The sequence below is a fragment of the Lonchura striata genome, chromosome 1 (genome assembly GCF_050655825.1).
Source record: "Lonchura striata isolate lonStrDom1 chromosome 1, ASM5065582v1, whole genome shotgun sequence".
Classification (NCBI taxonomy): Eukaryota; Metazoa; Chordata; class Aves; order Passeriformes; family Estrildidae; genus Lonchura; species Lonchura striata.
In genome coordinates, this window is record NC_140703.1 from 110,423,073 (window position 1) to 110,436,266 (window position 13,194).

The following is a 13,194-nucleotide window of genomic DNA, read 5'->3' on the forward strand; positions in this document are numbered from 1 at the left end:
GGTTCAGCTCACAGCCAACAGTCCCTGCCTGGGCTACGCTAGAACCCCCTGTCCCATCCCTAGGGGGGCATCCTGCTCATGCTGATCCTGCAAGTCTTCTTTTGCCTTTTTCTATCAGCACATGCTCCTGTACAAATATTTAACACAACATAGCTATGAAATAGTATTGACACAGGTATTATATGACATGATGAGCCCACAAAGAAGAACACAAACTGTGAGTGGTGCAATGGGCCCTGGGAGAAATCTCTGTATCTGTAGGGTTTGACCGAAGAAAAGTTCAGGGTCAGCCCCAGCCTGGCCCAGCCCTGGCTGGGACAGCCAAAACAAGGACCTTGGTTCTTGGTTTTTCCTCATTTGCACAGCAGCACAGCTCACTCTCTGCTTCCTACACCTTCCTTCCTCATCATTTTATTTGTGGGTTAAGAGAAGTCTTAATGCAAACAGAAGATGTTGTTTAATAGGAGGAATTTTGTCACTATTGTAAAACTGGCAGGAACCAGCAATCAGCTGCTGCGACAGTTTGGGTGAGCTTATCCTTTAATTTTATCTGGTGTGTGGTGTTTGGTCAGAAACCTGGAGTCAAAAGCAGCAAAATCCTGTGAAGGTGTGAGTGTTTTAGAGAAAGGCTCTGGGGGGCTTTTCCCTGCAATTTTAGTGTCCTTTTACCTCACCAGGCAGCAAGCTCTGTGATTTCAGGAGGCTGGAGGATTTTCTGTTTTTAGTGTTTGTGGAATACCATTAATTTGTTGTGTGGGATTTAGCTGCAAAGTCAGGAAGGAATGTTTATTCTTGAGGTCAGTGTGTGCTTCAAGTACTGTAACCAGTAAATAACTATCTGAATAAAGGTAATCTATCTGCATTTAGACATATATCGTGGCCAGTTTGGGTGGGGAATTCTCTCCTTGAAGCTGCAAGGTGAATCTCTGCCTCATTATTTTGTGTCTTTGTATACCCTGGAGGCATGCAGAAAAAGCATGATGTGATGGGAGAGTCAAAGTCAAGCAGGCAGAACTGCCTCTGTGACCTGGCTTTGGGTTCTTTCTGCACCCACATAACTGTGCCTGTCCCCCTGATTTCAGGAAAGAACCTGTATGGCAGAGTTTCACTAAGCTGCTTCTCAGGTTTGTCACATCTCCAAAATCAGGTCAAAATTTTAGAAAACCATGTTTTCTCATTGTTTTAGATCAACTTCAATAGGAAGAGAATTAACATTTGTTATGTAACAAGTGATTAGTTCTAGAAAACAATATGCAGAAATTTCACATTCACATAATGTGAATATGCAATAAGTATTTTGCATACTATGCAAATACTAATATCCAATAAGTAATTTTTGTTTATAATTTCTACGTTACATTATATGAAAACCAAATATTTTCCAAATTCTATTATTTATTTGCAACAGATTAAAGTGGTCCTAAAGGCTGGGTATTAATTTTTTTATAAATTTTGGATTTTTACTGCAGCCAGTTGGGAAATTTCTGCAGCTAACAAAGATGATGGAAAAGAAAGTTTGGAAAACAACTGTAGTAAATCTGGTTTTCCAAGGAACTAATCCAATTTGTTACATTCCACACACAGCATTGTTATTTTTGGTGGGTTTTTTAACATTATAGCATAATGTTGGCATAAGCTATCACCACTGTCTGTGGGTATTCCCAGGTAAGTATACTGTGTTTGATACTGCAGGCTAACCTAATGCCTGTGAGTCTGTGCTAATAGTCTAAAGTTATGCTGCCCCTGCTCAGAAAGGAAGAACCCAAAACTGCTTGACCTTGCAATTCTGCCTGTTACATTTTAACTTTGGTATGTTGTCTCATGATCCTTCTCTGGAATTAATTTTTCCACTTCAGCCCCTCTTTCACATATGGATAACAGGGAAGGGAACAAATTTCTTGGAGGTCATAGCAATAAAACAGAATCTTCAAGAGGTCAGGAGCACATCTCTAGTCCAATTTTCTGCTTGCAGCCTGTCAAACACCATATGAGAGCAGCTATGCCTTTGCTTAGGCATCTCTTGAAAATAGTTAAGAATGGTAATTCCAAATCCTTTCTGGGTAACCAATTTAAGTGCTTCACTATCTGCCAGTGGAGAAATTAGTGGTGAATATTTCTCAGTCCACTTCTCAATCATGCCAGATGGTGGAACAAGACCAACGAACAGAAGCTGTTGTTTGGCAAATTCAGATTAGATAATCTTTAAATCCCTGGAAGGAATTGCAGGCTGAAATGAGAAAAACAAGGAGTAGCCCCAAAGCTGCTCTGGAAACAAGGAGGCAAGGAGAGTAGGGAGCAGCAAGCAATTGCATAGATTTTAAAGCAGGACTAGTTTGTTTTTTTCCTCACAAACAAGTTAAAAAAGGAAATCCCTGTTCTGAAAACTTAAAGTAATTAAAGATGTTCCGCTTATAAAACTATTTTCCTTCAGAATATACACAATAAAAATTAAAGCAAATCCTCTGAAGTATAAATGAAGTGTCTTGGTATTCAAGAGTGGATGTCAGTAGTTTTTCTTGGTGGGCTGTTTTTCATGGTGTGGTAGAAACTACCTGACCCATGAATGCCACTACACTTGCTTCCATTTTCTTCCTCTCTGCTTTGAGCTGCCAGGGTGATTGAAATGTCCAGCAGACAAACATTTGCTGTCTGTTCTGGGAGCCCACACGGCTTTGGGACCTTGTCACCTGAACCTGCACAGCTCCCCTGGGAGGGACAGCAGAAACAGCACCCCAGGAGTCTCAGTAATTCCCCTCTGTGATCCGTGGCACACACTGCAATGGTCTGGAATTCCAGTTTCCAGCAAGGAAAAGATGTTCCTGCTCTCTGAGGCAAAGCTCTGAAAGGGCTGAAACCCAAGTGGAGCAAGGTCTTACAATGACACCTCACTGCCAGCCTTGATAACTTAACCCAGGGCTGGTTTAGCACATGGACTGGGAAAAATGATGTGGTGAGACTCTGGCTGAGGTACCACAGGTACAGATGGACACCAGGAAAGAAACAGAGCAGGCAAAGAAAGGCAGAAGAGAAAGGAGGACACGAAGAGCACCAAGCTGAGAAGGTGGCACTCTGAAAACCAAAGCAGAACCTACTGAAAAGGAATGGGACAGAAATAAATAATTTGGAAAGCCCTGAAATGGCTTAAACCCAAGTGGAACAAGAGCCCTGAGGGCCAGCCTGCACATGGAACCTCTGCCCACCCTGGCTGTCCCTGGCTGTGTCCATCTGGCCAATGCTTTGTGCCCTGTTTAGCCCACCCTCCAAAGCCAGGGCTCTGCACTGTGGGGCTCAGGCTGATATGTGGGATTGTGTCCAAAGCCTCACAGGGGTGTATCTGGGCATATTTTCCTAGCTGTGGACTTCAGGGCTTGGCAATTAGCAAGGACTGCATCTGAGCCTAGTCTCAATAGTGAGCTAAAGGGGAATATAAAATAGAAATACAATTGGAAATAGAAAAATATTATCCGGACTCAGTCCACTTCTTTGCAATGTTTTTGTTTCCATTTTATTAGATCAGTCTAAAAATGTTGCCTTTAAATAAAACACATGTTTAGCTCATACACATCAAAACCTTAGCAAGAGCACAGTGTGGGCTGTGTAGAGCTAAGGAGGGCTGCAAGTACAAAGCCAGAGAAAGGGCTGAGCTGCCACACTTCCCTGTTAAACTTCCTGTGAAACATGGGCTTGGCCAAGACTTTCATTAAGATGCCTCATCTAATCTAGAGGAAATTTGATCATGTAACTTCTGTGGGTGATTATCAACATCCAATTTCATTCTGAAGTCCTAAATCTGGATAGAGGCCAGAATGCGCTGAATAAACACCACATGTCCAGAATGTCTCGTGTGGTACAGTAATGCTGTTTAGTTGGGCTGTTTTTACCCTTTTCCCCCAGTGTAATGAAGAGATTTCATACACATTTATAGAAATGCCACCTTTTGTGAGAGTGGGGTTGGAATGTGGCAAGTGTCTATTCATGCACAAAGCAAAAAGGAGGGAGAAACAGCACTGAGATCCATTTCTGTTATTCTGACCCCTGAAAGGGCAGCTTTGGGGTCTACACATAAGTCACTTTTCCAGATTCTGAATGGCTTTATTTAACACGCAGCATGCAGTTGCCATATGCATCTCAGAAGACAGAAGAAAATACATCTAATGTACATTTTATAACACAATTTAAAACATTGTTACAGTGGCCATCAATATAGTGTCTAGTGACATGAGGCTGTCTGACAGGAGTAATTTAAACTAATTAACGCAGTCTAGCAGGATGATCCAGCTGGGTCATGTGAGGGGAGTGGGAGAGATTTCAGGCGCTTGCTCACTGGCTTTAGCACATATATAATTTTGTATTGAATGGCAAAAAATACACATTTTTTGCTCTTTTGACACAGGTATGGGACACCAGCTCCAATGAATGTTGATCTGAAAGGTCGGGACCTCCTTACTCTACAGAACTACACAGCTGATGAACTGAAGTATTTGCTGTGGATGGCATCAGATTTGAAACAAAGGATAAAGCATGAAGGAGAGGTAAACTGATTTAACTGTCATTTATGTCCCTCAGATGTTCAAATAAATACTATTCTCAAGGGTATTATGAAAAAGCCTTTCAGCTGTCTTGTCATAAACAAAATCTCCGAAGCTCTTAAATACTATAAATCATGTGCTACAAGTCAAAGAACCTTCCTGTAAAGTGTCCAGAAATAATCTTTAATATTCTTTAAACACTTCAGAGGACTTTGTTAGTGGAAAGGTTAAGCAAGTTTGTGCAGCTAGCTCCCTCTTGTCAGCTAACCCCATCCACCACACACAGTGTACATGCAGCACTAAATGTAGGAAATGGAAGACACTTCCCTGCATGGGATTAAATTAATATCTGAGTTCTCCTTAATGCTGGCTCCAATTGAGTGCCAAAATGCAGTTGCTTTTGGGCCTAGAATTACTTCTTTGCCTTTAATCTTTCCACTGCTAATAAATTTATTGAAGGGCAGGAGAACAAAACCAGAGGTAAAAAAACCCACACTTTTGCAAATTTTCTAATTGTGAACTAAAATGTGCAAGAAGTATTTCATACTTTAAAGAGTATAATGATTAAAAATTTGAAATAACTTCATTTTTCATGTTTCAGTATTTGCCTTTGATGCAAGGCAAATCTTTGGCCATGATTTTTGAGAAGAGAAGCACAAGGACAAGATTATCTGCAGAAACAGGTAGGTCTGAGCAATGGCACAGTAAGACTTTATATGGAACTGTATACATTAAGTATGTACTGAAAAGCACTGCATAATTTTGCATTTAGCATTTGTACTCAGGAGAAACCTAAACTTTGAAAGCAAAAATAAGAAAAGACTATTGTCTGCTTGTGTTTTCACCTTGCATATTAATTTCACAAGCACATGGCTTTGGTCACTGAAATTTTGGCAAAATCTTCCAAAACACAATAGATCAGAAATAAATTAACAGAAGTAAGCATATCTGATGTAAGCTCCCAGCTGTACTGGCAAGATGTATATTTCATAACATCTACTTCAGTAAGCATCACAAATTTAATTTTGTGCAAGATCTAATAAATATTTTTCTAAGGTAATATGAATTACCATTGTTACATTTCAATGTGCTTAGGCTGGGAATAACAGTAATGCCTTGATATAAATGCAGGAGAAAAATTAACATGATTACCTACAGGGGAAGATAATTTGATGGAGACTCAAGGATATTAGCCTAATAATATCAGGCACTGGAACATTTTTCTTGTAGGTTATACTGAAACATGTACCTATGGTATCTTTATTTAGATGGTATTTGTTTTGAATTCAATGGCACTGCTGAAATAAATCACTCATCAGTCAATCCTAGCAAAAATAACTCTGATCTGGTGACGCATCAAGGAAGAACTTGCTCATCTTTTATTTAAGTTGACCCAGCATCCTCACTTCTCCCTAGTAAAGGAACAGCAAACCTGTTGAGTATTCACACTTCTTTACAAGAGATGTAAGAGAAAAGGTAAAAACAGTGGAAGGAAGAATCAGATACATTAACTCCAAGCATTTCTGAGTTTGCCTTTGTGTTTTCTGGCACAGCCATTTGCCTGCTGATCCTGCTCTATAGGCAGACTTGTTGTTGTTTTCTGTTTTCTCCTGATAATAAGGACTTACTAATGTGCATTCCCTCTCTGTGAAGACCACCCACCTTTTAATTCCTGAGTTTTTAGTCCAGTTTCTTATTTCCTGCCATCCTGGTATGTGGCCAGATAATGGATTCTCTGGATCTGTTTATCCTTCATTCTTCCATATTCTGAGGGAAACACTGCTTAGTCCTCAGCTTTTGAAGGCTTATGGAAGGGGGAAGCTCAGGAAAGTTCAAATGAATTAACTTAAGGATGGGAGTTAATGCACATAAATTCATCCAAGGGAGAATTAAGCTCCAGTGAAATAAAACAAATGTATTTCTGAGTGAGAGCCTCCACAAGAGAGTTCAATGCAGTTCAGCTTCTGTGCATTAACTTCACACCTTCAGAAAATTGGTCTTAAGTCTGTTAAGCCTAAGACTTTGCTTCAAAGGCAGACTCAAGTTTTTTCTTTCTGTCCACAAAAACTCTATACATTTCAGCTGCTTTTTTAACATACATGACTCCCTCCTTGGAATTTCTAACTCGAAACAAATGTGGAGTCACATGTGTTCCTTTTAGCCAAACAAGATAATTTAATACCAATTTTCTAATGTCTAGTGAAAGTGGACAATTTCAGTGGATTTAAGTGTTTATTTATAAAAGTTCCTGACTCATCTCAAATAGCACTTCCCAAGAGTTGCCCCTTTAATAATTTGAGAGAGGTCACTTGTAGGGCAAGGTCCTGGGGATGAGATTAATCTAAACAAACCTTGCAACTCTCAGAACAGCTAAATCAATGCATTTCATTACATAGCAGAGACTTGGAAAGCATTGATTACAAAGTCTTCGCTGTGAAGTGTCTATGAGTTTGTTGGGACATACTAACACCATGGAAGTGTTTTCAGAGATCCTACTGTCCCTGTGCTTATAAAGAACATTATTGAAAAAGAAATAAAAAGAATGGTTGAAGTTTGAAGTAATCTCTGAAGGCCATCTACTCCAATCCCCTGCTCAAGCAGGGTCTTCTAGAGCCAATTGTCCAGGACCATGTCCAGAAGTCTTTTGAATATCTCCAAGGATGAAGATTCCACAATCTTCTGTGGAAACTTATGCCATTGTTCAATCAGCTGTTCAGTAAATAGAATTTGCTGTTCAGAGGGATCTTCCCAGTTTGTGCCCATTGCACTGCTGGAAAACACCTGCCTCTGTCTTCTTTGCCTCCTCCCTTCAGGTGTTTATATACATTAGCAATATTCTCTCTGAGCCTTCTGTTCTCCTGGCTGTGCTGTCACAGCTCTCTCAACTTTTCTTCTCATATGAAATATGCTTCAGTCCCTCAGCCACTTTTGTGACCCTTTGTTAGCATGGCCATACCAACTGTATCCCATATGCCCACGTTTCTCATACTGAGGACCCCAAATCCAGACTCTCGGGGTCACCAGTGTGGTATAAATAGGAAAGTTCACCTCCCTCCACCTCCATTTGTCTGGTGCAGTGCAGGACACCATTCACCACCCTTGCTGGAAAGGTACACACACTTCTGGTGTGTTCAATTTCCTGTCCACCAGGATCCCCAAGTCCTTTTCTGCCAAGTTGCTCCCCAGCTGGGAGGCCCCCTTCATGTCCTGGTGCAGGGGCTGTTCTTCCTCAGGTGCAGGACTTTGTATCTCTCCTTGCTGAATTTCATGGGGCTCCTGTCAGACCATTTTTTCCAGCCTGTCAAGATCCCTCTGGACAGCAGCATGACCCTATGTTGTACCAGCCACTCCTCCCAGTTTTGTGTCAACAGCAGAATTGCTGAAACCACACTTGGTCATCGAGACCCTTAACACGGGTGTTAAACAGGACTGGTCACAAATGGACCCTGAGGGTACTGCTGGTCATTGGCCTCCAGCTGGACTTTGTGCTGGTGGTCACCACTCTCAGGCTTGGCCATCTGGAGAGTTCTGAACCCATCCCATGCTCTGCTCATCCAGCCAGGCCTCCTCAGCTTGGCCAGGAGGATCTCATGGGAGACACTGTCAATGGACAAAATGAAGTCCAGGTAGACAAAAACCACTGCCCTTCCCTCATCTACCAGGCCAGTCATAGAATCATAGAGATTGATTAAACTGCTCAAGCATGACTTCCTCTTGGGGAAGTCATGCAGACTGCTCCTGACAATTTTCATGTCCTTAATCTGCCTAGAAATGGTTTCCAGGATTAGCTGCTTCATCACTTTCCCATGGATTGAGGTGAGGCATCTTAGCCTGTATTCTCTGGATCCTCCCTCTAGCCCTTCTTTAACTTGGGGTGATATTTTTTTCATTTCTACCAGTTGTCCATATCAATTGAAGATTATCAAAGCATTAATTTATGATGCATTGTAATAGATCAGTTGATATTTAAGATTTTTCAACATCCTGTTTCTCTGGACTGTCTTATTCTAATGACATTGCAACTGTACTGACTAACACATCTCTTCTTGGGGTACAATTCCTTGCCTCTTTAATCTTGTCCTAATGTGTATTTCTGAAACCCATATAATTTTACAATTTCTAAGATAAGCACTGATGTTGTAAGTTTAATGCAGAACTAGAAGTAACTTCCATAGAGTAGTGGCAGAGTAAATCCAGTTCTATAAGCCTAGGAGATTTATTTCTATCTCTGGCTATTTTATTGGAAAATGTGACATATCTGCTATTACACTGGAAAATGTCACCTCTTCACAGTCAGAATCCCATACCCATTCTGCATAAAATTTTGTGTACTTTTTGAAAACAGAGCTATTCATGTGGTCATATATTACTTGTAAAATAAACATGCTGAGGCATGGCACAAAGGTGAATGACCTGTTTTTGTTATAGCTTTGGTGTAAAATAATCTGATTGCTACTGTTGTTCTTAAAATATACAGCTGCAGTTATGTTTTAGTGAATAAGTCATAAATAAATCCAACCATCTCATACTGAATGCAGACAATATTTCACCAGGGTAGAAACAGAGAGGAAGCAGTGCAGGTAGGAAAGCTCAGCCTACCTTCTCTTGTTGTGCACTGGAATATACAAGATCTTAACAGCCTTAAAGGGGTTCAGTGCCATTTGTTTTAGTGGAATTACTCCCAGTCACTCCTCCTACACAGTGGGGTGAGAGGAACATGATGGCCATGCCTGAAGACTGCTACAGAGTCACAGAAATAACTGCATCATAGCATATGAACTATAGTGGGGATGGTATTATATGGTACAGGGTCTGTTTTCTCTTGGAGTGGCTAAGTGTTATTTAGCTTGGCCTCATTACAGAGGGCCCAAATTAATTCTTAGTTTACTCTTCACTTAAAAGGGTAGCTTAAAAATAACTTTTAAAAACTGCTTATCAGTTTTTAGCTTCTGCTTTAAAAATGTTCTCTAATTGCTGCCTAGAAGAGTTCTTTGTTATCAGTCTAAATGGAAAAATACCTCCTATTTTGTAAGTCTGGGCATGCAATAAGGAAATTAATAAATGCAAATCCATATGTCTTGAAATTCTGAAAAAGATCCTGCCTTTGAGTCTGAGAAGATGACTGTGTGTCTCCTGGTGACAGCCCCAGAACTGTGTTGCCAACTTGTGAACTACAGGAATCATTTTGGCTCCTTTGCCCCATGCAGCAGGGACAGCCTGGGATGAAGATTTCACTCATGTCCCATCTGAAAAGGTCTGCATAAGTGGGGTCAATAATATGCCACAGCATGAGGCATGAAACTGTATTTTGAAAACTAACAGTAGTGAGAATTGTGGACATGAGGTAATAATCCATTCTGGATTTGCAGTATGAACATTTATTAGTTTATTGAAGATATCACAATTCATATAAATATTTAGCATGTGGCTTTGGATATGACCAGGTTGTGACAACAAAGGATTAGATCGCCCAGTTTAACACAGCACTCCAATGTTTATTTGCTGAATTGGTGCCTGCATACCTTCAAAAGTCATCTTTTTTTTCCACCTTCTACTGGTAGTCTGGATGAAAGAATCTGAAAAAGATTCTGTCTCTGCAACTATATACAAAGTTAGAGCACAGAGCTCCTGGATTTCCAGATGGAAAGTTTTGTATGGAAATATGTTCCCAGGCCCTGCACAGATGGCCAGTTCATGAGCAGAAAACCCAACACATCTGGGCTCTGCTATGTACACAGGCTTCAGGTGGCAGCTCTGACTGGGCTGCCTGATGTCTGGCAGTTTGGAATAAATGTTCAGATTCCCATTTTTTCACCTGGGCATCATTTCTAGAAAACAGAACATGTCCATCGGAGCCTGCCTAGACTGTGAATCATCTACCAAAGTGTATGCATTTAGAATCCTAAAAGCAGAGCTGCTGTATTGTGTGGAACTTGCAGGAATAAATAACTGGCATAATTGTATATTACTCCAAAAAAATCCACAAGAATTTGGGAAGGAAAAGGAACTGCCAATGACAGTTCATCCTTGAGGTCTTGACTTAAAAATTTGCACTGAATATATAGGCTGTAATGTGTAGTTTGCATACCCTGTCCTTTAAATACAGTGTTTGTGTCTGAGCTGCAGAGGGGAGGTAAAAAAAGTAATAGTAGAATAAATGGTGCTTCATCCTTAGAAGTTTGCGCTGTCTGACTTGCAATATTCTTGAGATTTGGAGCAATCCTTAATGAAAAAAACAAGCAATTTAAAAGGGTCCATTCAATAAAATGAGTGTACACTGGCTAGGGGAGCAGAAATTTGTCCTTCAGGTGGGACCTGGAACATCATTACTTTTAATCTGACATTAAGGAAATTGAAGCAGTCCAAAGACAATGACTTTCCAGTATGGTTTTTATCTATTGTATTTTAAACTCCAGAGGCTGGCTGATCTGATGCAAAGCAGAAAACCTCACCTCAACCCTGCTGCCAGCAGGAGATGGAAGTTAATAAGGGTTGCTCTGTGTAAGGAGCCCAGCTGTGGGCCCCAGATCTGCTGCTGTACCTGTTTGTTTTATCTGTGAAAGGTTTCAGTGCTCAGTCCTGAATTAATCCTCTTTTAAAGAGTAGCTGTGGGATGAAGTTTTTAATCCATGGCAGACCTGTACAGCCACAGTGTTGAAGCTGCACTGCTGAATCTGTCAGCAGTGCCATCTAATGGATACAGCCAGCTTGAGCAGCTTTTGACCTATTCTTCTAGGTTTTTCTTCCTTTTCCACTCTTATTTTCTCTCTCTTTTTAATTTTTTTTCTAACAGCACGAAATTCATCAGCATCTGCACAACATCACAGTTTGGTAAACAAAGTGGGGGTCTCTACTCTTCTGTGCTGTATGCAGCCTTTTTCTTCCTGGCAATATAAATATAAAGATGGCCTTCTTTCTAGGTTTTTGTCACAATAAAAGACTCGTGCCCCCACAGTGTTGTCTCAACAAAGCTGGTTTGTCCATACTAAGATTCTCTGGAAATTTCCCCCATCAGAAATGCTAATGACAGGGCAATGTCTGCCTGCAGAAAATCTCTGTACTGGAAGGGAGTGATAGTTCATAAAACAGCCCCATCAGGCCCCATCCTCCCAGTGTGGCCATGAGGGACTTTACACTCAGATTCAGTATAAAGAGGACTCAGACTTAAACCAGGCAAATGCAGAGAGGCTCAGATGTTGGTGAAGATGTTTTCTTCCCTCTCTGTGTCAGATGGTTACTTGTGATAACTTTCTACTGGTGGTGTAATTAAAATAAAGCAGCAGAGAACCTGAGAGTTACCCTTAACATGTAATTTGTCTTCATCCAAAACACTGTTCAGACACCTTTGAAGTTCCCCAAAGTGTTTTTTATTCTTAAATGATGCTCAAGTGTTTCCATGGTTTCCTGACCAGGAATGGATTTTACTCTTCATACCTAATCCATCCAGTTCTTTGGGCCTTCGTGCAAATTCCTAATTATTGCAGGGTAGAGGCATGCTGGCAGGGCCTGAGTCCTTTCCTCTTCTCTCTCTCACATTATCATTTTTAATGCATTTGAGACCAAATTCAAGTTTGTTACAGTGTGTGAGGAGGGTTTTCTGTCTGAGTGGCTTTATATGAAACACAATGTTGATCCTTACAAGAATGTGGAAGTGCACCATGACTTGGATGGTCCTTCTCAGATGAAAAGTTCCATGAAGTAGAAATGCAGCATGATAAATGGATTACTTGGCTCTTAACAGGGAGCAATAGTGATGCTTGTGGCAATGTGTAGCTCTGGAGGTTGAATCACTGTTCCTGTGATCACAGATAGGAACTCATGGCTAAGGATTTCAGTAACACATACATTGGAGTGGGTTTATTCCAAAGAATATTTATTTGAAATTTTGTGTGTCAAATGCTAATAATTTTAACATTTTGATATCCTGATGATTTCTATTTTTATTTTTGTAAATGTATTTTATGTCAAGAAGGTTTTTGACTCTTGACTGTAAATATGAGCTGCTGGTTTTTAATTTATCTTTTTAAAAAAATTTTCCTCACTGTAGGATTTGCTCTCCTTGGAGGACATCCTTCCTTCCTTACAACACAAGATATACATCTGGGCACTAATGAGAGTCTTACAGATACAGCAAGGTTGGTAAAATGTTACTTGATTGATCACTGCATTTGGTTATTGATTGGGCTGACACCTGTCTTACGGAATTTTGGAAGCTGATAATTTCTTTCTGGAAAATGTCAGAAGGCAGTCCAAATTTCTTAAATATTTACAGATCAGCTCACAGAATCTGTAGCTTGGTAAACCTTTATTCCATCCTCTCAAGCTATTCTACACTTCTCACACTGAAAATTATTTTGGCATATAGGGTGTTAATTAGAGTTACATTTACAAATGGAACAATTTTATGAGCCTCAGTAGTCATGTAATCCCACTGATGACAGCACACACAGTCTAACAAGAATCAAACTTTCTAGTTCTGCTTGCCTTGGAGCAAAATCAAAAAGCAAAGACACAATTTCTGTTTGTTAGGCCAGCTGCTGGTGGGCTTAGCCTGCTGTAGTAGCGTCCCTGCAGTGACAGGGTGGCACTGAGGACCTTTCTGATCCCCCCATTTCAGCAGCATAAAACTGGACCAGCACGTTGTAGCCAGTTTCAGATTTCCTGC

At 40.5% G+C, this 13,194-nt stretch overlaps 1 protein-coding gene across 1 annotated transcript in view; it reads left to right on the forward strand.

Annotated features, from left to right (window-relative positions):
- Positions 1-282: 282 nt before the first annotated feature.
- Positions 283-13,194, forward strand: part of OTC (ornithine transcarbamylase) — a 30,212-nt gene continuing 17,300 nt past the window's right edge. Inside the window, exons 1-4 of the mRNA XM_021552983.4 lie at positions 283-527; positions 4,394-4,532; positions 5,131-5,212; positions 12,577-12,664. Coding sequence (XP_021408658.3) covers positions 451-527; positions 4,394-4,532; positions 5,131-5,212; positions 12,577-12,664 — 386 coding nt within the window. The 5' untranslated portion in view covers positions 283-450. The remainder of the gene's footprint in view (positions 528-4,393; positions 4,533-5,130; positions 5,213-12,576; positions 12,665-13,194) is intronic.